The sequence below is a fragment of the Giraffa tippelskirchi genome, chromosome 5 (genome assembly GCF_054371585.1).
Source record: "Giraffa tippelskirchi isolate mGirTip1 chromosome 5, T2T-mGirTip1v1.2.pri, whole genome shotgun sequence".
NCBI lineage: Eukaryota > Metazoa > Chordata > Mammalia > Artiodactyla > Giraffidae > Giraffa > Giraffa tippelskirchi.
Genome location: NC_137279.1, coordinates 132,034,199 through 132,058,595, shown reverse-complemented (window position 1 = coordinate 132,058,595; position 24,397 = coordinate 132,034,199). Strand labels below are relative to the sequence as shown.

At 38.6% G+C, this 24,397-nt stretch overlaps 1 protein-coding gene and 1 long non-coding RNA gene across 3 annotated transcripts in view; one reads left to right on the top strand and one right to left on the bottom strand.

The window, feature by feature from the left end:
* The window catches only part of GTF2B (general transcription factor IIB), a 29,625-nt gene extending 19,625 nt beyond the window's left edge, over positions 1-10,000 (bottom strand). The window contains exons 1-2 of one of the 2 annotated variants that reach the window (XM_081495528.1): positions 9,911-10,000; positions 5,393-5,499 (exon numbers count right to left, since the gene is read on the bottom strand). In XM_081495528.1, the coding sequence (XP_081351654.1) occupies positions 5,393-5,423 (31 nt within the window). In that variant the 5' untranslated portion in view covers positions 5,424-5,499; positions 9,911-10,000. The remainder of the gene's footprint in view (positions 1-5,392; positions 5,500-9,910) is intronic. The other variant, XM_081495529.1, reaches the window with a different exon arrangement.
* Positions 9,936-24,397, top strand: part of LOC145507971 (uncharacterized) — a 38,388-nt gene continuing 23,926 nt past the window's right edge. Inside the window, exons 1-3 of the long non-coding RNA XR_014055263.1 lie at positions 9,936-10,101; positions 19,316-19,400; positions 20,653-20,782. This is a non-coding gene — a long non-coding RNA (uncharacterized LOC145507971). The remainder of the gene's footprint in view (positions 10,102-19,315; positions 19,401-20,652; positions 20,783-24,397) is intronic.

Below are 24,397 nucleotides of genomic sequence, written 5' to 3'. Positions count from 1 at the left end.
AAATTAAAAGGAGTTAGTGACAATGGGATGCCCTAAGTTTCAATAACACATTAATATTAAATATTAAGTACAGAGTTGTCCAGAAACAATTCGTAAAAACTTTCAGGCAATGTAAAATTTCATGGCAAGTATAATCAAACTATGTATACCAAAATTATTTATTAGTAGACACATGATGATGCTATCTAAATATAAATCACTATGAACAACAGTATCTCAAATGTTAAAAAAGTTACAAATTTTATGCCCTCAGTGGACTACAGAATATTTGCCCAGCTTAATTTCTTCCCTATCTCCAGAGTATTAGAGATAAAGGTTGAACTGAGCTGACAAGAGAAAAAGCATATGCCTTTAAATCAGAATGATGATGGAAATCTAATTTATTAATATATGACAATGATATATGTTTCTGTATGTATGTACATATGTTTATGTATTTTTAAAATTTAGACTCATGGAAAGTCATGATCAATTAAACTATTTTCAACATAATTTGACTGATGATAACATCAGCAAAATGGAACTTTCTGTTTGCAGACTCTTTCTTGCTTGGCTCCCCTTGTCTGGTTATGAAATAGATTCTTCACTTGCAGGACATCATATTATACATTTAATCACAATACCTGTGAATGAGGCAACTGTGTATGTTAAAACAAAAGTTTTGTTATATTTTATGTCAGAAAACCCAGCATCACAAACAGATATTTCTATATATAGAAAAGTTTAATCAGATTATACTTCAACATTTTCAGGCCTTAAAGTCTAGCCTAGGGGCTTCCCTGGTCCAGCGGTTGAGAATCCACCTTGTAGTGCAGGGGACATGGTTTTGATCCCTGGTCGGGGAATAAAGATCCTACATGTTATGGGGCAACTAAGTCCACATGCCACAACTAGTGAAGAAGTGAGGTCACTCAGTCGTGTCCGACTCTTTGTGACCCCATGGACTGTAGCCTGCCAGGACCCTCCATCCATGGGATTTTCCAGGCAAGAATACTGGAGTGGGTTGCCATTTCCTTCTCCAGGAGATCTTCCCAACCCAGGGATCGAACCTGGGTCTCCTGCACTGCAGGCAGACTCTTTACCGTCTGAGCCACCAGGAAAGCCACTACTAGAGAGTGCCACAACTAGAGAGTCTGTGCATCACAAGGAAAGATCCTGTGTGATGCAACTAAGACCCAATGCAGCCAAATAAACTGGAAAAAAAAAAAAATTAGCCTACATAGTTAGAATGAAAAATACATTTTTGATGCTGTTCAATAATAATAAAGCAAAATTAAAAGGAAATTAACTGTCTTTGGTTTGAGACAGAAAAAAAAAAGTAAAATTTAGGATTCCAAGCACTAAAAAAATATAAGACTTGAGAATTGTATCTTCCTTCTCCAGTTACTTAATTTTATCCAACTATCTTGCTAGTTACAGCAGAAGTGAAGCTGATGGAAAGACTGGAAATGTAATACAGTATTTTTCCATTATTTCTTTTTAAATGGCGACAGAAGTTAAGAGAACCAAGAAACTGAAATTCTAATTAATCTTCTGTCTCTGTCTCACTCTTACATATTATCAGTTCAATCTTAATACTTGGGAAGAATTAGAATGCTCTCATTTAACTTGGGGGTCAGCAAACATTTTCTGTAAAGGGCCACAGAAAACATTTAATAAAGGCTTTGTGGGTGAAGAGACCAAATTGAGGATATTATTATTATTATATATATATAGGTAATTAAACAAAAAGAGAAAAATCCACTAATATTTAACTGATTTAAATTAAAAATATAATAATGACCGAATACAATTTGTTATAATACAATTTCTACTACTGGGAATAACAGAATTCTTTTGAAGGGATAACATTTCACTTAATCAGAGTTCAAAGTTAGTGTTCCCTACCATCAAAAAAAATTTTTTTAATCAATTACAAATGGTCATCTGTCAGTGTTATTTTAATAAAATTTTACATATCTTTTAAAAATGTCTTCCCTCATGCAGACAAGTACAATCAAATACTGATATTAATCCACAAACATGTCTAATAGAGCATATTCACTGCTTGGAAGGCATTTACAGAATTTTATTACATTCTTCTGATATTTGCCTTTTAACATTGTCATTACATTGTAGATTAAAAAATCACTTTCAATTAAAGGTTAGATAGAATCTCCTTAACTGTGGTTAAGCAGTTTTAAAATATGAAAATTTCCTTTGCACTTGTATCCTGGTCTGAAAGACACTGATTAAAGTTTGAGTTTGGAAAATATATCCACTGCAGATTTGGGTGGGAATTAATATCTTAGTTTTTGTTTTAACTTCTGACAACAATGAAACTATGTAAGATGTATTAAAGCAATTTGACATTACTTATGTTTTAAATAATGCTAGTTCTCAAACTGGCTTTACTACAGTGTAATCAATCAATCACCACTTTGCCTTTGCAGTTCTAGATTGAATTTACTAATAAACACTAGCAACTCTATGGAGAAGGCAATGGCAACCCACTTCAGTACTCTTGCCTGGAAAATCCCATAGACAGAGGAGCCTGGTAGGCTGCAGTCCATGAGGTTGCTAAGAGTCGGACATGACTGAGTGACTTCACTTTCACTTTTCACTTTCATGCATTGGAGAAGGAAATGGCAACCCACTCCAGTGTTCTTGCCTGGAGAATCCCAGGGACGGGGAGCCTGGTGGGCTGCCGTCTATGGGGTCGCATAGAGTCAGACACAACTGAAGCCACTTAGCAGCAGCAGCAGCAACTCTGCAGGAAAACCTAATTTCTGAAGCCATTTGTGTTCAATAGTAGTGGTTGAAGGCAGTACTGGCTCAGAAAAACTTCAACCTCGCCCCAGAGCTTTAAAAAAAGTCACAATTAAACTCTGCCATTATTAAGTTACCAAATGACTGTGTGGTTGGGCAAGTCAAGATACTCAGCTTCTATTTCTGACAAAAATTTGTAGAACTGATGACAGTTAAGTCCATGAGAGTCAATGAAATTCACCACTGACATTATATATGGATCAATAACACGTGATGAATTCAAACCTTTTCCACAACATAGCAGATGAATAATACAATGGATAACTATACACTTGAAATATCTTCCATTTTAACAATCTTTATAAGTTTGTCCAACTAAGTCTTCTGCACTACACATTATTTTTAACACATCCTAGCAGATTCCACTTCAGGTTGTACTTAATCAGTATTTTGGCAACTTAATTTAGAAGTAGTTTCTCCTGTAGTTGTTCCATGCAGCTGATTCATAGTCTATGAAACTCTGCACTGACTATGTGAATAAACAAATCAGCAATATCAGTAACACCTGTCTAGTCATCAAGAGTCTAGGAAAAATACTCGAAATAAATTATCTTGTTTTTAATTTACTACTGATGTCACTCCCAACGTCCTCAACTCTTCAAGCAACTGTTTCTGCTGAGAGGCTAGCAGTCTTAACCAAGTTTATATTCTCTGGACACATTTCTTTAGCTACTACAAACAAACACAAATAACTCATCATTGGTAAATGATCTGCCCTGTTTGGCCCACAAATGAGCCACTCAGAAACTTAACTACAGCCTTATTTTTATTCTTTTACTTCTGTGAAGAAATTCGACTGTGATGAGATATTCTACTTGATATTTTCTAAATTTTATGACCCTTGTTTTCCTGAGTTAGCAGTAATGTGATGAGTGGTTAGCCTGATAATGTCAACATTAGTTGTCTTCTTCTGGCGTATCTATAGTATGGACCACATGATAAGGACAATGCTTTGCCATTTCATCCAGTAACAAACAACTTATGCTCCACTATGCCTTAAAAGCATGACATTCAGAGTTCATCTTTTTTTTTCTTTCTCATTTTGACTTGATGGGTATGCAATGGTAACAAAATAAATAAATAAAAAGCTGCAGTATGGAGGCATGCCTGGCACTCAAAATGCTGTGGATTTATAACTGGGATTTGTAGTGCAGAGTGGCAGTATGATGTGATGAGAACAACACATAAGGTTTCTTTTAATTAATTAATTAATTTTAATTGGAGGCTAATTACTTTACAATATTGTAGTGGTTTTTGCCATACATTGACATGTTTCTTTCACAACCACTAAATTCTGCTGTGGCAACATGAAAGCAGCCACAGACAATATATAAACAAATGAGTGTGACTATATTCCAATAAAATTTTATTTATAAGTTTGACTTTGATAATATTTTCACATGTCCCCAAATATTATTTTGATTTTTTAACCATCAAAAAAATGTAAAAGTCATTCTCAGCACACAGGCCATACAAAAATAGGTAATAGGTCATAATGGAACTATGGCAGGGGAACTAGACTGCTGGACTACTTAATCCTGTGTTTCCGCCATCTCTAAAATGAAGATACACCTCATAGGTGTCACTAAGGGAAAACTGAGTGAATATGTAAGTCATTTAGAACTGTGCCTAGCATATAAGCTTATTAACTGTTAATACTGCTTACTGAGTAGAATATAATTGCAAATGGATTTCAATTCTTACTAACAACTCTGTATGATTTAAAACTCCCACTGGAGGTCTGAGGCAAGCAGCCTACTTGGATGAATATTACACGTCCTCCAAGCAAGACACTTCCACAATATAACACTATCCATGTTTCTGTTATACTGCCCACAATCCTACTAGCAGTTTCATTCTTGAGTATTTCAAACCTTTAAGTATTGTACCTTTTCTCAGGTGCTGGAGACAAGCCCACCATAAGAAAAATTTCTGAACAGACTATCTCTATCCTAGAGTTATACTACAGATCTAGATTAGTGAGCAAGTAGGAATAAAGTGAAATTTTAAGCAGCAGTATTTTTGGCAATAACTATTTCACACTAGAAATTCATAAATAAATCAGTCTGTATAAGCAAATGAAAATTTAAACAAATCTTTTTTTGATGACTAAAAGGCCTTGCATGAGACTCAATACCTCTATAAAGACATACCTTTATTACCCCAAAATAATTCATGCTTATCTAATTCCACTGCTCCGAAACAAATCATGTTTAAATATAAGAAAATCACAAAAAGTAGATTCATTTATTATTTCCATATGCACAAGTGTGCATCAAATATTTAAGCCAAAAAACTCAGGAAACAAAGGACTAAGGGCCTTTCCTTCTGGATTAATTACCTTAATTTTAGATGTTCCATCCTACCCCACATTACATGTGTTTCTATAGACAATAAAATATGTTGTCTCTGATTTTACTCTCACTTATTTCCTTTCTTCTAAATCTATTTGCTTTACAAAAAAATACGTATTACCTGTAAGAGGAAAAAGTAAAAATGTATTCATTAAAATAGAGTTTGGAAAATATACAAAAGCAAAGTACCCAAAATAGTGTTTTCAGTTAAAATCATAGTAACTGCTTACCTACAACCAGGCCACATTCAGGACAGATCATATCACCAGCTCTGTAGTCCTCCACTAGGATCGCATCTGGATGGTTTGGACATGTGACTCTTGGAAGAGCATCCAAACTACATGAAAAAAAAATTTTTTTTAAATATCCTTCTAACCAACATGCAACAAAGTACTGATCTTTCTGAGGGGGAAAGAGGTGGATTCCAAACACTTTCCCAATAAATTTACAGTACATTTACACTTATAATACATTTAAGCTCAAATTTCAAAGTGAACATCCTAGTTATGTTACTTTAAATCCTACTCAGTAATTAACAGAAACTACTGGAACTGCCTTTTATAACAATAGTTCCTGGTTTGCAGAATAGAAAGCTTCAAAAATGCAAACAGAAAACAAGCTTTTTTTAACATGCAGACTACTAAAATGTTTATAAATCTTGATTGGCATGGAAACGACTACCTAGCATCATAACACGCAACATACACATATAACCATCTGGTCTGCGACCCTTGACACTTATTTCTCTGGTAAGAGAATAAATTTCAAGTCCGTGTTTTTCTACTCACTGGATACCTTAGTAATAAACTTGAATGTACACTGAACCTAAAAAGGATACAAACCAAGGTGGTAGATTTGGCTCTACTAAACTTAGGATGATTTCATTTAGTCCAGAACTGAGTTTGTTAGCACTCAAGAAATGACTTCAAAAGCTACTTTTAAATCTATTTGTGATATTAATAATTTGCTCGATTATTTTATTTTGAAAATAAGGCAGTATGGGGAAGACACATCAGCCTTACGTGACCTGACGGCATCAGTTCTAAAAACCATCAAAGATATTTAACATAGATTTAATAATTATTTCTATGGCTGTGGTGTCTTACAATCACAAATGTCTGGTATCATTGAAAATAAGCCCTTTTTAAAAGTTCACCTGAAGTGACACAGAACAAGCTTCACAAACATATGTATGAAAGACAACATCAACTATTCTTGAGTATGTAAACAGGTATTTGTGGTTTTGGATAAAGTTTCTCAAACTAGTAAACACAGTTCAGAATGGTAACTTTCAACAGAGGTGATGATACCCACTGAAAAACTGATAAAATAATCCATATTCCCAAACATACACATTCAGGTTAACCAGAACACATCTTGAATCTTCTCACTGGGAAAACAGGGAGTGGAGGTTTAGTTTATAGTCACGCTTATTAGACTCTTGAGAGTCCCTTGGGCTGTGAGATCAAACCAGTCAATCCTAAAGGAAATTAATCCTGAATGATGCTGCAGCTAAAGCTAAGCTAAAGCTCCACTACTTTGGCCACCTGATGTAAAGACCCAACTCACTGGAAAAGGCCCTGATGCTGGGACAGACTGAAGGCAGGAGGAGAAGGGAGCGCGACAGAGGGTCAGATGCTTGGACTCAATAGACATGAATCTGAGCAAACTCTGGGATATAGTGATGCACAGGGAGGCCTGGCGTGCTGCAGTCCATGAGGTTCCAAAGAGTTAGTGAACAACAACATGCTTATTCCATAAACTTCTACTAGGAAAATATTTTAATAAATTATAACAAAACATTAAGAAATTAGTATAAATTAGGACTGATATATTTTGCACTATTAAAAAGTAGAATATTGTGTGCATGTATACGTATATAAAAATGATATGGGAACAACTCAAAGATATGGTGAGTGAAAAGAGTAACATAGGGATTTCAGAGAAAATGGAAAAAAGAACTACGGTTGTATGCAATAACATGAGTAAACCTCCAAATGCTGACCAAAAGACCAGATACAGAGGAATACATACGCATTTATATACAAAGTTTAAATCAGGCAAAACAAATCTATAGTGTTAAAAAAAGGATGTAGTTTTCTTTGAGAAGGGGTAATGACTGAGGGCATAAAGGAGGTTTCCAGAGTGCTAGCGGTATTTGATTGGGTGACTTGGGTGACAGCTACGTGTATGTGCTCACTTTGTAACTGAACTGCACACTTAAAATCTGTGTGCTAAATAATTTCACAAAAAAAGGTAAAAAGCAAGATAGCATTCAGTTTTTACATTAGACTACCTTTTGGAAGGAAGAGAGCTTAGGATTATATGCATATGCTTGCTAAACTACAGAATCATCACTAGGAAAACACCAAGAAACTGGTTACAATGACTGCTTTAGAGAGGAATTAGATGGCTAGGAGTGAGGGAATAAAAGAAACTGCTTTTCACTTTTCTTCTTGCTTTTCATGATTTGCATGTGTTACCTATCCAAAATAAAATAAAGCTGTGCTCAAGCAGTTAACTTTTAATTAAATAACCCACAAGGGTAATACAAAAGAGGAACCACAGGAGTAGGGTGGTGGGGGAAGGGAAAGAAACAAGAGGGAAGGAATGGAGTAAACCACCACCACTGACATTAAAACACCTTTAGGCTGCCTAAGAAGCCACATAGTTCCAAACTTCATTTTACAGCTATCCTTTACTGGGTGCCTACTATGTGTCTAGTACTGTACATATATTACTAATCTTCATTAGCAACCTTTCAAATTAAGCATTACTTCTATTTTAAAGATTATGCTCAGAGAATGAGTTTCCTGAAGTCACAGAGCTAGTGAGTGGTAGAGTTTAGATCTGAACTCACAACATTTGTGTTCTCTGTGAAAACACCAAGCAGTTTCATAGCCCAGTAACTGCCCCTCTTCCTCACGGGGAAAAAAGCTATCACAGAAATACTAACATTCACCTTTGTTCTCACTGGTAGAAAAAACTCAAGAGATGGACAACTGCAATAAGCTTAGGACAAATTTATTTTAAAGAAATATCTCAGAGATTTTTTCTTTTAAGGAAGAGAATAAAGGCACACAAAGGAAATGTATTTTTTTTTTCGGTAAAGAATCTATCAAGTGAATTTACTATATTTAACTACTACAATATGTTATAATAAAGCCCAAATATAACCATATTCACCGTAGATCTGCCATAGGAGAATGTCATATACAGGTGTCCTTGGGAAGCTAGTTCTCCATTTACCTACAAGGAAGCCTAACTTGACAAAGCCACACCCAAATAGAATGATTGAGCATTTAATCACAGAATTACAATCAGTAAACAAGTGTCACTGGCCTTAAGAGTTGTTTCCAAGTAGTTGAGCTAAGGCTGCCTCCTGCCCCATCTTTTAAAAATACAGTAACATAAAGTAGTAAGCCTTGGTACTCACCAGAAAGGGCCAGGACTACTCAAAGCTTATTATTTTGTGATGATGGCTTTCATCAGGAACTCAATTCCAAAGATGAGAACAAGTTCAGAAAAATTATGCCCTAGTTACCTTGCCTTCCAGAAGCTACAGAACTTAACCTGATACGTTTAATACATTATGAGTTACCAAGTTTGATAACAGGAAACAGATACCTGAGATTCTATACTCTGTTCTAACACTAACCTTGGAAAAGTCAACATGGGCATGACTCAGTTTACACTTAGGCAAAAATCCTAACATCTACCTCATACTGGTCATGACAGACATAATTAGGGTCTGCAAGCATTTTTCATGTCACATGATTAAAGGCTGTCTCTAATGGCACTGTATGCATTTCCGGTAGGTATCAATCAGTACATCACATTTTAAAAATATATTAATGACTTCCCAGTATACGTAATTTTCTGCAGGCAAAATTTTCTTCAGGAGTATGCAGATGACATCTGTAAAGAAATCTCTTAAGGAGACTTATCAATTCTTCAGAAATGCCTTAGCTTCCACTTCAAAAGGCCTCGGGGATGGCTATCAGTTTCCATCGGGTTTACCAACGCTGACGTCCCTAACTTTTTGTCAGATGGATAAAGGCCTAGAACTAACCCTTTCTCGCTCTCTAGAAGGGAATTCACGGACCCTCTGCTGACAGACCACGGACAAGGCAATGGCACCCCACTCCAGTACTCTTGCCTGGAAAATCCCATGGACGGAGGAGCCCGGTTGGCTGCAGTCCATGGGGTCGCGAAGAGTCGGACACGACTGAGCGACTTGACTTTCACTTTCCTGTATTGGAGAAGGAAATGGCAACCCACTCCAGTGTTCCTGCCTGGAAAATCCCAGGGACGGGAGAGTCTGGTGGGCTGCCGTCTATGGGGTTGCACAGAGTCGGACACGACTGAAGCGACTTAGCAGCAGCAGCTGCTGGCAGACCAACAGATAAAAAAACAAGCGTTGAAAATTTAAGAAAAAAGGACAGTTGGATCATACGCAAAAGACTCGAGGCCACGGGCTGGGGACACCAGAGCCTCCCACACGATAGTGCCTGGGTGAGAAAACGACCAAGGACGCTGGAGGAGAAACGCCGGCGGCTCGTTACCCCCTGCGACACCCCTGACAGCCCTGCGTCTGGAAGTGCCTTTGTCCCGGGCGGCCAGCCGGTCCGGCTACCTCTCCCCGCACCTCCGAGGCATTGTGCTCGACGAAGCAGCGGGAGCGGCCACCCTGCAAGCCCCGGCACTCGACGCCCGCCCTTCAGCTGGCTGGGCACTACATGACGTACTAACCGGCTGGTAGACGCCATCTTCACGGCCACTGCGGCTCCAGCTACAAACAACGACAGACGCAACCGCAAACAGGAAGAGACAGTGGCGACGAAACGCAGAGAGACAGGCTTTTATAGGCGAGTCGCCCACGCAGTCGTAATAGGGCGTGGCTACGGGTCCGGAGAAGGGCCAAGAACAGTGAGCTCGGGTACGCCACGTGCTTTGCGTTTTCTTATTTCCCTCTTCAGTTTCGGTCATTTTCTATGTGGCAGGGCAAATATAGGAAATCACCCGGGAAAATTCTCAAGGGCACCCTGCAAACGTGCTGCACCAGAAATACCCTCAACTTGACTGAGTTACAACACAAAATGACTGGGCTTCGTGGAGGGGGTAAAGCCCGCATGCCCGAAAGCTAAACACCCCTCCCCCAGCCTGGAGTCAGCTACTTCAGTTTGACCGCAATTTTTGCTTACCAAAGGGGTGATTCCACCGAGGTATTTAGAAAAAAGAGAAAGTCACTTAGGTCAGCCCCCCAACAAGTGTCAATTCAGGCTCTGTCATCAGCTACCAAGTTTCTTAGGCACGTCCTTTGCGCTTTGGGGTAAGAGGTAATAGTATATCTGCCTTGCGTACCCTTTTAGAATTGGCAGGAGATGAAACAAAACCATGTGAGATCACTGTACCAGTGAGGCAGGGAGATGTGGGTCCTACCCTGACTGTTGTTTTCATGATCTTTGCAAATGTGGCACAGCTGAAATATAGAGAACTTAGCAAAACTGGTTAGATACTGCAAAAGGTCTCTAGGTTTAGTAATTAGCCAAACTAATGTCAGAATAGTAATAAAAATAACAGCAACACTATCACTACTTTGCTGAAAACAAATCACCCTTGACCCTGGGGGAACTGGAGGAAAAAAAGGCGCTCCCGGTTTCTAGGGGGATGAGAACTTAGAATATAGTGACTGCTTTGTTCTTTGGGCATGGGACTTAAATGCCACTGAGCCCTCATTGTTTTCTTGAAAGGTGGGACAGACTCGTTTCCTTAGAAAGAACAAGAGACCGAAGTTTAAGCACTGAAATCCAGATGGAGTTGGGAGAGCATTTTGTGTGTGTGTATGTTGGGGGGGGGGGGGAGTTCTTCTGTGCCCTAATACTGTAATTTAAAAACTTGATTGTGCTTTTGTGGGGGATTTCTCCCTCAATACCTCAATATCTGGCAAAGTTTCAAAAGGCCAATTTATTTGAGCTGTGCCAAGTAGAACCCCGGAAAGAGACTGGGGGTGCTGCACCCTACTCCAGCAGGAAGTTTTCATAGTGGAGCACTTTGGCTTGGGAGAAGAAGAGAGAGAGGAGAAGGAAGGGAACTGGGCATCCCTTGAGAATCAAGATAAGGACCTAATTGTTTATGGTAGGCGTTCAGTAATGTCTGTGGAAGGAAGAAACCATCAAAGAAATTGAAACCTGAGAGGAAGGAAGCTGGGCAATTGGTAAATTACTCCTGCCCCATCTGGAGAATCGGTCATAATCTAACTAAGATTTCTTTTATATTAAAACAGAAGCAGCTAAGGTAGGCCATTCCTCTTTTTGTTATTAGAACAGCATTGGCATTTTGTAAAGCATTTTCATCAACATTATTCCATTTAATCTTTGTACCTGATCCTAAATTGGACCCCACGCACAGAGAGTTGGGGTTTTGTCACCTAGGAATCAATGACCCATACTAGCATTCACCAAAACTGCTGGTTGGTTAATATTATCATTTTATTTAACTATATGAATGAATTAATTTAAAATGTTTATTCAAATCAATTATTTAAGCTAACATTTTTAAAAACAACTTTATTTAAAAAGTTTATATCACTACTGTGAAATCACAACTTAATAGGTTATAGCTCTTCTCAAGTATAAAATGCTTTACATACCTAATAAATTTTAAGTTTGTGACCCACTTAGATATATATTTTTAAATTTATTGAAGCATGATTCCACACCATAGAATTTTCCTGTTTAGAAATCAATGATTTTTGGTAATTTTACTGAGTTGTGCAACAATCCCCACAATCGAGTTTTAGCACATTTCCATCATCCCAATAAGATCACTCATGACCATGTACAGTTAATGCCAACTCCATTTCCAAGACTAAGAATCACTCATCTACTTTCTGTCTCTATGTTGTTGTTGTTCAGTGGCTTAGTTGTGTCCGACTCTTTGCAAGCCCATGGATTGCAGCATGCCAGGCTTCCCTGTTCTTCACTGTCTCCCTGAGTTTGCTCAAACTCATGTCCACCGAGTCAATGATGACATCCATCTCATCCTCTGTCAGCCCTTTTCCTCTTGCCCTCAGTCTTTCCCAGCATCAGCATCTTTTCCAATGAGTTGGCTCTTCACATCAAGTGGCCGAAGTATTAGAGCTTCAGCTTCAGCAGCAGTCCTTTCAATGAACATTCAAGACTCATTTCCTTTAGGATTGACTGGTTGGATCTCCTTGCAGTCCAAGGGACTCTCAAGAGTCTTCTCCAACACCACAGTTCAAAAGCATCAGTTCTTCAGTGCTCAGCTTTCTTTATGGTCTGATTCTATAGATTAGCCTTTTCTGTACTTTTCATGTAACTGAAATCATATAAAATGTGGTCTTTTATGTCCAGCTTCTTCCTCTTGGTTTAATGTTATGGAGGTTCATTAGATTTATCTTATGGCCTCACTTTTGGAAGCATTGATATGTAAGTGTCTGTTATAAAAGTGTCTATATGATGATATTGCAGAAGATGACAAATTCCTAACTTAAGTAAGATTTGACAAATATTTGGAAATTATGGCATATTTGAAATATGTCATGTGACATATTCTGCTGGACTAGGAATAATTGAGGATTCACTGAAATGTATGACTGGATCTGACTAGGATTCTTTTGGAAATGAGATAAAATGCCTGGAACATTAGACAAACCTTGCTTGCCTGGTGGCTGAGTGGCCATATGTATTACTTCTAGAAATCTGAGGAGTTCGTATTTTAATTTTTAAAATGTTTTATTATGTATGAAGATTTTCAAACACACTAAAAATTAGAGAAAAATACTATAATCCCCATATACCTATCATCCTGATTAAGCAGTTATCATGGTTATCATGAATTTGACACATTTGTTTGTGTATCCTTTTCTTCCATGTTTTCTCCTTTTACTAAAGTATTTAAAAAAACAAATCCCATATATCATCTTGATGCATACATTACATTTCTCAAAAACATGAACTTTTAAACCTTTTTATATAGCGAAATTGTTGCTGTCATTGTGCAGTCACTAAGTCGTGTTCAACTCTCTGCGACCCTATGGTTTCACGAGGTTCTCATGGTAAGAATACTGGTATGGTCTGCCATTCCCTCCTCCAATGGGCCACATTTTGTCCGAACTCTCCACTATGACCCGTCCATCTTGGGTGGCCCTGCATGGTGTGGCTCATAGCTACGTTGAGTTATGCAAGCCCCTTTGCCACAACAAGGCTCTGATCATGAAGGGGACATAGCATAATAACACTTACAAAATTACCAATGATATTTTTGCTCACTAAGTTCCCAGGTGGTAATGGTCCTGGGCCTGCTTCTTGCTGGTTTGGCTACACTGAGCAGAAAGGTAAAGCCCTGCTGAAGGTGGCAGGGGGCAAGAGAGGGAAAGGGAAGGCCCCATGTGGAATTGCAAGACCTAGGTAAGTTCTTGAAAGTAACCCTGAGATTCTTCTGCATTGGGCCATCTGTCAGGCACCTCACATTCATCATCTTATCTAGTTCTTAGTTATCTTGTCAGGCAAGAATTTAGTCTCCTTTTAAAATCTTAGGTTGTATAGGTACATTGCCCAGGGTTACACACATAAGTTGGTGCTGATGATAGAATTCAAAGCCAGGAATGACTGACACCAAAATTGTCCTTCTCTGCAGGCCTACTATGTAACTGTTACTGCAGGACTATATTTTTAAGCCCAAATCACTGTGCCCTGGGAAATACAGGTTACATCTGTAGAAGCATTCATTATCCTTTTGATTCTTTAATAAAGTCATAAAGTTTTATTTAAATTCAGGTAGAAGTAGTAATAAACATTAATAATCATGATATTAATAGTATTAGTAAGCACTCATATAGCGCTTACTATGTGACAGGTACTATTTTAAGGCTTTGCATATATTAAATATTAAATTATTTAATCTTTCCAACAACTTTATAAGTTGGATACTATTATTGTCCCCACTTTATGCATGGATAAATTAAGGCACAGAATGGTTAAGTAACTAGCCTGAAGTCACATAGCTAGTGAATTGAAGAGCTCGGATTTGGAGCCCAGCAATTTGGCTCCAGAGTCCTATTATAAACTCAATATACAGAAATTCAGCTTACAGACTTTAAGATCAGGAAATGAGTTTAACAAGCAGTGTACCTGCAGCTATTATGTGGACTTGATTTTGTGGGGCAGCTGTACTCCAAAATATTCTAGCCAGTTGTCTGCCTAGGGACCCTTGTGTTTGTCAGTTCATTACTACCTAAACTGAAATGTGCTTGGCTCATGTGCTTAGCGGAGAAGGCAATGGCACCCCACTCCAGTACTTTTGCCTGGAGAATCCCATGGATGGAGGAGCCTGGTGGGCTACAGTCCATGGGGTCGCAAAGAGTCAAACACGACTGAGCGACTTCACTTTCACTTTTCACTTTCAAGCATTGGAGAAGGAAATGGCACCCACTTCAGTGTTCTTGCCTGGAGAATCCCAGGGACAGCGGAGCCTGGTGGGCTGCCGTCTATGGGGTCACACAGAGTCAGCCACGACTGAAGCGACTTAGTAGCAGCAGCAGCAGCATGTGCTTAAGCCCTGCCTGGCTCATATCCCATTGCTAAATGTACTTGCATATGTGATCCTGAATTTAACCTTTCCATTTGTTTGTTAATTTATTTGAAAGCTTTGATTCTCCTGTACGGTCAGCTTTTGTCCATTTGAGAATAAACCTATTTTTTCACTGAGAAAAGGCAGCAGCTTCTTCAAGTGTTAGGAAAGAGAATATAGGTTTAAAACATTAATAATCTAGAAGTAGAAAATATTAATTGTCATTCTCTCCTTACAGAATCAAGGAAGAAGAGTGCAGAAATTAACTCACTTTTTAATTCAGTGTTCAGTGGGCAGTAGATTCTTTTAAACTTCTAAATTACTCTGCTAAAAACAAAACAGAACAAAACAAAATGACTCTAAAGGGTTCACACTAGTAGCTTGTGACTTTTAATATCAATATTTTTTCCAAAAAGATGTCATTTGACAATAAGTTCAGTTCAGTTCAGTCGCTCAGTCATGTCCAACTCTTTGAGACCCCATGAATTGCAGCACGCCAGGCCTCTCTGTCCATCACCAACTCCTGGAGTCTACCCAAACCCATGTCCATCGAGTCAGTGATGCCATCCAACCATCTCATCCTCTGTCGTCCCCCTCTCCTCCTGCCCCCAATCTTACCCAGCATCAGGGTCTTTTCCAGTGAGTAAACTCTTCGCATGAGGTGGCCAAAGTGTTGGAGTTTCAGCTTCAACATCAGTCCTTCCAATGAACACCCAGGATTGATCTCCTTTAGGATGGATTCATTGGATCTCCTTGCAGTCCAAGGGACTCTCAAGAGTCTTCTCCAACACCACAGTTCAAAAGCATCAATTCTGTGGCGCTCAGCTTTCTTCACCATCCAACCCTCACATCCATACCTGACCACTGGAAAAACCATAGCCTTGACTAAATGGACTTTTGTTAGCAAAGTATAGTTTCTGCTTTTAAATATGCTGTCTAGGTTGGTCATAACCTTCCTTCCAAGGAGTAAGTGTCTTTTAATTTCATGGCTGCAATCACCATCAGCAGTGATTTTGGAGCCCAAAAAATTAAAGTCTGACACTGTTTCCACTGTTTCCCCATCTATTTCCCATGAAGTGATGGGACCAGATGCCATGATCTTAGTTTTCTGAACGTTGAGCTTTAAGCCAACTTTTTCACTCTCCTCTTTCACTTTCATCAAGAGGCTCTTTAGTTCTTCTTCACTTTCTGCCATAAGGGTGGTGTCATCTGCATATCTGAGGTTATTGATATTTCTCCCGGCAATCTTGATTTCAGCTTGTGTTTCTTCCAGGCCAGCGTTTCTCATGATGTACTCTGCATATAAGTTAAATAAGCAGGGTGACAATATACAGCCTTGACGTACTCCTTTTCCTATTTGGAACCAGTCTGTTGTTCCATGTCCACTTCTAACTGTTGCTTCCTGACCTGCATACAGGTTTCTCAAGAGGCAGGTAAGGTGGTCTGGTATTCCCATTTCTTTCAGAATTTTCCACAGTTTATTGTGATCCACACAGTCAAAGGCTTTGGCATAGTCAATAAAGCAGAAATAGATGTTCTTCTGGAACTCTCTTGCTTTTTCAATGATCCAGCAGATACTGGCAATTTGATCTCTGGTTCCTCTGCCTTTTCTAAAACCAGCTTGAACATCTGGAAGTTCACGGTTCACGTATTGCTGAAGCCTGGCTTGGAGAATTTTGAGCATTACTTTACTAGCATGTGAGATGAGTGCAATTGTGCGGTAGTTTGAGCATTCTTTGGCATTGCCTTTCTTTGGGATTGGAACAAAAACTGACCTTTTCCAGTCCTGTGGCCACTGCTGAGTTTTCCAAATTTGCTGGCATATCGAGTGCAGCACTTTCACAGCATCACCTTTGAGGATTTGAAATAGCTCAACTGGAATTCCATCACCTCCACTAGCTTTGTTCGTAGTGATGCTTTCTAAGGCCCACTTGACTTCACATTCCAGGATGTCTGGCTCTAGGTGAGTGATCACACCATCGTGATTATCTGGGTCGTGAAGATCTTTTTTGTACAGTTCTTCTGTGTATTCTTGCCACCTCTTCTTAATATCGTCTGCTTCTGTTAGGTCCATACCATTTCTGTCCTTTATCGAGCCTATCTTTGCATGAAATGTTCCTTTGGTATCTCTAATTTTCTTGAAGAGATCTCTAGTCTTTCCCAATCTGTTGTTTTCCCCTATTTCTTTGCATTGATCGCTGAGGAAGGCTTCCTTATCTCTCCTTGCTATTCTTTGGAACTCTGCATTCAGATGAGAATATCTTTCCTTTTCTCCTTTGCTTTTCGCTTCTCTTCTATTCCAAGCTATCTGTAAGGCCTCCTCAGACAGCCATTTTGCTTTTTTGCATTTCTTTTCCATGGTCAACAAAAGAGTCCGAAAGGCAGTATTTGGATGCAATTTAAAAATGATAGAATGATCTCTGTTCGTTTCCAAGGCAAACCATTCAATATCACAGTAATCCAAGTCTATGCCCCGACCAGTAATGCCGAAGAAGCTGAAGTTGAACGGTTCTATGAAGACCTACAAGACCTTCTAGAACTAACACCCCAAAAAGATGTCCTTTTCATTATAGGGGACTGGAATGCAAAAGTAGGAAGTCAAAAAACACCTGGCATAACAGGCAAATTTGGCCTTGGAGTACAGAATGAAGCAGGGCAAAGGCTAATAGAGTTTTGCCAAGAGAATGCACTGGTCATAGCAAACACCCTCTTCCAACAACACAAGAGAAGACTCTACACATGGACATCACCAGATGGTCAACACTGAAATCAGATTGATTATATTCTTTGCAGCCAAAGATGGAGAAGCTCTATACAGCCAGCAAAAACAAGACCGGGAGCAGACTGTGGCTCAGATCATGAACTCCTTATTGCCAAATTCAGACTTAAATTGAAGAAAGTAGGGAAAACCACTAGTCCATTCAAGTATGACCTAGATCAAATCCCTTATGAGTATACAGTAGAAGTGACAAATAGATTTAAGGGACTAGATCTTATAGACAGAGTGCCTGATGAACTATGGACAGAGGTTCGTGACATTGTACAGGAGACAGGGATCAAGACAATCCCCATGGAAAAGAAATGACAATAAGTATATGACTTCAAAAGTTATGCTACACTATTTAATGTCATTTTATTATATGTCTTTAAGTCAGTATTTTTTCTCAAAATAACAACATTCTCATTTTATAATAAAAAAAAATGGGGATATTGAATGATATATGAGACTGTAATTTTCTAAAAATGTTTCTTAAGTCATTTATTTAATGTAAATAAGATTTGGCTTTAAAGTCCTACAGTGGTTTTTGTGTAATGAACTATTGGGAGAAAATGAGAACATGAAATACATTTATGTGATCCATTTCTTGACACTTTTTAAAGACAGAATTTTAACATTACTGTTTCCATGAAAATCACATGCTAAAAACCTTATTGTATAAAATGTCTATTTTCAAATAATCTCTTATTATTTGTGTATTAACTTAAAAGTTTATTAATTGTAAATTATAACCATGTGATAAGAATATAAAATTGCCCTTATTACTGTTTCTCCTAATGGCCACGCATTGCTTACAGTATTATAAATTGATTCAACTCCTTTAGAAAGCAATTCAGTGATACCCTAAAATGATTTAGAGGTAAAAGCCTCTTGAGCCAGTAATCTCACTTCTGAGATCTGGAGTAAGGACATAATCTAAAATATCAGATACTATATTCATGAAGATGTCCATTGCAATGTTATTTATAATTTTCCCAAGATAAATGATAAAAATAGGAAAATTGCAAATTTTGTTGTGACATTATAAAACAGAAGCAACATTTACCTTTTGAAACAGGAGCATAATATACAGACAGTCCCTAAAATCTCAGTGCAACTGAGGCAGCAAAACCAATGCATGTGCCAAGACCCTTTTCTAAGCAACGCTTTACCAGGGTTGATTCTGTTACTATAGGTGCTTGAAAATAAATGGTGGTGAGCTCACTGAGAGGTGAAGTATCCTAATTTATTGTTTGGACCTTTATGACTAATCTTTCACATAAAGAAGACATTCAATAACTGTGGTTTAAGTGAGCTATTGGTTGATTGAATGAAAGAGTAGATTTTAAAATATCATTATTCTGACTATTCTTCACAATAATTAAACCAAATTAATGAAGTTTTACAAAGAGAGTTTTCCCATTATGGCTAGCTTTTCCTCCCCCCACCCCAGTACTTTCTCTTGTCCATAGAATTGTATATTACCTGCTCATTCTCACTATTTTCTGATCTTTCCTACTACCTAAGATTTTGCTCTTTTGCATTAACGAAATGAAAGGACCCACCCCACACTTGTGAAATAAAGCATTTTTCACCCCCTGTCTTGCCACTAATCTTAGCCAAAATGGGTAGTCTCTACTCAGTTCTCATGTTCAGACATCAAAAGAGTCCATGTTATCACTACTGTCATTATCTGAGTATTAACAATCACTACTAGTATCATTATTATCTGAGTATTAACAGTGTGCCCACTATTTTTTCCTTTATTTTATTTATTCGTTTTTTTGGCTGCTCTGCACAGCATGTGGGATTTTAGTCCCCTGAGCAGGGGTCCAATCCACATCCCCTGCAGTAGGAGCAAGAAGCCTTAACTACTGGACCACTAGGTAAGTCCCAACAAGGTGCCCACTCTTAATGAGTATTTTAAATGACAGTATGGTAAGTAATTTCCATATATAGCTTAATAGATGTGGTGTTAATACACTATCAGTTGTTTAAAATACTTTTATTGGGATGGGTTCTTTCAAGTTAAAAAAAAATGAAAGTTAACATGATTGTAGTTTTTCTATTAAAACCGCAAAACTGACAAAGGGTTAGCGATCTTCTACTGTTTTAATGACTTTATGGCATTTATATCCAGATACAGTATAAAAAGCTGCATAGGAAGCTCCTGCCAGTTAATTGAATTCATCTGTTCCCACCCAGTATTTCGACACCTCAGGCTAATTTTGTATCATTCTCATCAAAATGCTCACTCCTAATATGTCTTTGGACAATCATCTTTACTTTTTCAGTTAGGTTAAACTCTGACTGTAGTCGGACGTTATTGTCTATTTTGTGAGTGAGGGATTGGCTATGTCTTTCTGCGTTCTTTTCTGTTATGTGGAAGTTAATGTTAAAAAAAAAAATTCCCTACAAACCCGATGTCGGTAGTTTGATTTTACAATAGAGATCCTAAGAATTTCCCACTAAACTAAATGGTCACAACTTTCTACATCTAAAATAACTAAACTTGCTTGAGTCTTTCAAATTTTCATAAAATTGTTCCAGAGTAAAATGATACAAGCTACACTTTAAGTTAATGAGAATTTAATTATAACTTGCTTTCAGACAGCTACATACTCTGTGATAGATTATTCCTTTTACTCAAAAGTATTTGGATCTATTAATATGGCAATATACTTTTCCACTTAACTGATTATGAAATAAAGAGAGAGAGAGATTATGTAACTTATTAAGATCATTTGTTGAGCACTGTAGACAGCTATTCCTATTTCCTGAACAAAACGCTGTGCATGGGGATGTCACATCATGCTGGCAGTCATTCATGTCCTCTGACTTCCCAAGTTCCTTTCACCTCAGCATTTGAGCCAAAAGATGTCACTGTTTACAGCTCAGGTAATACTGCCATGTTGAAATTGTATAACCAACGGCCCAACAGTCTTGAAGTTATGTATTTTTTTCAAATATTCTATTTGAGGAAATGAAAACTAAATTCTGAGCATAAGAAAGATTTTATTACTATTTTGATATGGTCCAATAAGTAATTGGCATAATTCAAATACATGTAAAAGGCATACATATCCTGCCTGGGCATAATCATCTATTAATATATTTTTATTTTCTTTGCACAAACAGATCATATCCAATAGTCTATTCATTTTTTTCAAGTAATGGAGATGAACTGCATTCTTTGACTAGATACTGTAACCTAACGATTTTGCCAATAATGGAGGAATTACTTGTTTCCAGTTTTGTGATATTACAGGTAATGCTGTCATGAACATCCTTGTTCATAATTGTGAGTGAAGGTTTGCATGTTCAAAGTGTAAATACCAAACAACAGAATCAGGGTATCAAAGGACATGCTTTACAACATTTTGATAGATATTGTGGAATTGCCCTCCAGAGATGTTACACCATTTCAAGTGTCCATTTCCCCATGTTCAGAAAGAGATGAGATAGCAATATCAGCGTCATTTCAGACTGAGAACCAAGGCCTGGTTTATTTCAGTTCAGTTAAGTTGCTCAGTCATGTCCGACTCTTTGCAACCCCATGGACTGCAGCACGCCAGGCTTCCCTGTCCATCACCAACTCCCGGAGCTTACTCAAACTCATGTCCAAAGAGTCGGTCATGCCATCCAACCATCTCATCCTCTGTCGGCCACTTCTCCTCCTGCCCTCAATCTTTCCTAGCATCAGGGTCTTTTCAAATCAGTCAGTTCTTCACATCTGGTGGCCAAAGTATTGGAGGTTCAGCTTTAGCATCAGTCCTTCCAATGAGTATTCAGGACTGATTTCCTTTAGGATGGACTGGTTGGATCTCCTTGCTGTTCAAGGGACTCCCAAGAGTCTTCTCCAACACCACAGTTCAAAAGCATTGATTCTTTGGCACTCGCTTTCTTTATAGTCCAACTCTCACATCCATACATGACTACTGGAAAAACCATAGCCTTGACTAGACGGACCTTTGTTGGCAAAGTAATGTCTCTGCTTTTTAACATGCTGTCTAGGTTGGTCATAACTTTTCTTCCAGGGTGCAAGCATCTTTTAGTTTCATGGCTGCAATCACCATCAGCAGTGATTTTGGAGCCCCAAAAAATAAAGTCAGCCACTGTTTCCACTGTTTCCCCATCTATTTGCCATGAAGTGATGGGACTGGATGCCATGATCTTAATTTTCTGAATGTTGAGTTTTAAGCCAACTTTTCACTCTCCTCTTTCACTTTCATCAAGAGGCTCTTTAGTTCTTCTTTGCTTTCTGCCATATCATCTGCATATCTGAGGTTACTGATAGTTCTCCCGGAAATCTTGATTCCAGCTTGTGCTTCATCCAGCCTGGCATTTCTCATGATGTACTCTGCATATAGGGAGAAGGCAATGGCACCCCACTCCAGTACTCTTGCCTGGAAAATCCCATGAACGGAGGAGCCTGGTAGGCTGCAGTCCATGGGGTCGCTGAGAGTCGGATACGACTGAGCAACTTCACTTTCACTTTTCCCTTTCATGCACTGGAGAAGGCAATGGCACCCCACTCCAGTATTCTTGCCTGGAGAATCCCAGGGATGGCGGAGCCTGGTGGGCTGCTGTCTATGGGGTCGCACAGAGTTGGACACGACTGAAGCGACTTAGCAGCGTAGCAGCACTCTGCATATAAGTTAAATAAGTAGGGTGACAATATACAGCCTTGACATACTCCTTTTCCTATTTGGAACCAGTCTGTTGTTCTATGTCCAGTTCTAACTGTTGCTTCTTGACCTGTAAACAGATTTCTCAGGAGGCAGGTCAGGTGGTCTGGTATTCCCACCTCTTGAAGAATTTTTCACAGTTTGTTGTGATCCACACAGTCAAAGGTTTTGATGTAGTCAATAAAGCAGAAATAGATGTTTTTCTGGAACTCTCTTGCTTTTTCGATGATCCAGCAAATGTTGGCAATTTGACCTCTGGTTCCTCTGGCTTTCCTAAATCCAGCTTGAATATCTGGAAGTTCACGGTTCATGTCCATAGTTCTTCGGGCACTCTGACTATCAAATCTAATTCCTTGAATTTATTTGTCACTTGCACTTTATAATCCTAAGGGATTTGATTTAGGTCATACCTTCACAGTCTAGTGGTTTACCCTACTTTCTTTAATTTAAGCCTGAATTTGGCAATAAGGAGTTCATGATCTGAGCCACTGTCAGCTCCCAGTCTTGTTTTTGCTGACTGTATAGAGCTTCTCCATCTTTGGCTGCAAAGAATATAATCAATCTGATTTCAGTATTGACCATCTGGTGATGTCCATGTGTAGAGTCTTCTCTTGTGTTATTGGAAGACAGTGTTTGCTATGACCAGTGCATTCTCTTAGCAAAACTCTGTTAGCCTTTGAGCTGCTTCGTTTTGTACTGCAAGGCCAAATTTGCCTGTTATTTCAGGCCTCTCTTGACTCCCTACTTTTGCATTCCATTCCCCTATAATGAAAAGGACATCTTTTTGGGTGTTAGTTCTAGAAGGTCTTGTAGGTCTTCATAGAACTGTTCAACTTCAGTTTCTTCAGCATTACTGGTCGGGGCATAGACTTGGATTACTGTGATATTGAATGGTTTGCCTTGGAAACAAATAGAGATTATTCTGCATTTTTTAGATTTCATTCAAGTACTGCATTTCAAATTGTTTTGTTGACTATGATGGCTACTCCATTTCTTCTAAGGGATACTTGCCTATGGTAGTAGATAAAATGGTCATCTGAGTTAAATTCACCCATTCTAGTCCATTTTAGTTCACTGATTCCTAAAATGTCAATGTTCACTCTTGCCATCACCTGTTTGACCACTTCCAATTTGCCTTGATTCATGGACATTCCAGTTCCTATGCAGTATTGCTCTTTACAGCATTGGACTTTACTTCCATCACCAGTCACATCCACAACTGGGTGTTGTTTTTGCTTTGGCTCCGTCTGTTCGTTCCTTCTGGAGTTATTTCTGCACTGATCTCCAGTAGCATATTGGGCACTTACCAACCTGGGGAATTCATCTTTCAGTGTCCTATCTTTTTGCCTTTTCATATTGTTCATGGGGTTCTCAAGGCAAGAATACTGAAGTGGTTTGCCATTCTCTTCTCTAGTGGACCACATTTTGTCAGAACTCTGCACCATGACACATCTGTCTTGGGTGACCCTATGCGGCATGGCTCGTAGTTTCATTGAGTTAGCCAAGGAACTGTGGTCCATGTGATTAGATTGGTTAGTTTTCTGTGATGGTGGTTTTCATTCTGTCTGGCCTCTGATGGAGAAGGATAAGAAGCTTATGGAAACTTCCTGATGGGAGAGACTGACTGAGGGGGAAACTGGGTCTTGTTCTGATTTCTCACCTGACCTGCATCTTGAGAAATCTGTATGCAGGTCAGGAAGCAACAGTTAGAACTGGACATGGAAAAACAGACTGGTTCCAAATAGGAAAAGGAATACGTCAAGGCTGTATATTGTCACCCTGCTTATTTAACTTATATGCAGAGTACATCATGAGAAATGCCGGGCTGGATGAAACACAAGCTGGAATCAAGATTGCTGGGAGAAATATCAATAACCTCAGATATGCAGATAATACCACCCTTATGGCAGAAAGTGAAGAAGAACTAAAGAGCCTCCTAATGAAAGTGAAAGAGGAGAGTGAAAAAGTTGGCATAAACCTCAACATTCAGAAAACTAAGATCATGGCATCCAGTCCCATCACTTCATGGCAAATAGATGGGGAAACAGTGGAAACAGTGGCTGACTTTGTTTTTTGGGGCTCCAAAATCATTGCAGATGGTGAGTGCAGCCATGAAATTAAAAGACACTTGCTCCTTGGAAGGAAAGTTATGACCAACCTAGACAGCATATTAAAAAGCAGAGGCATTACTTTGC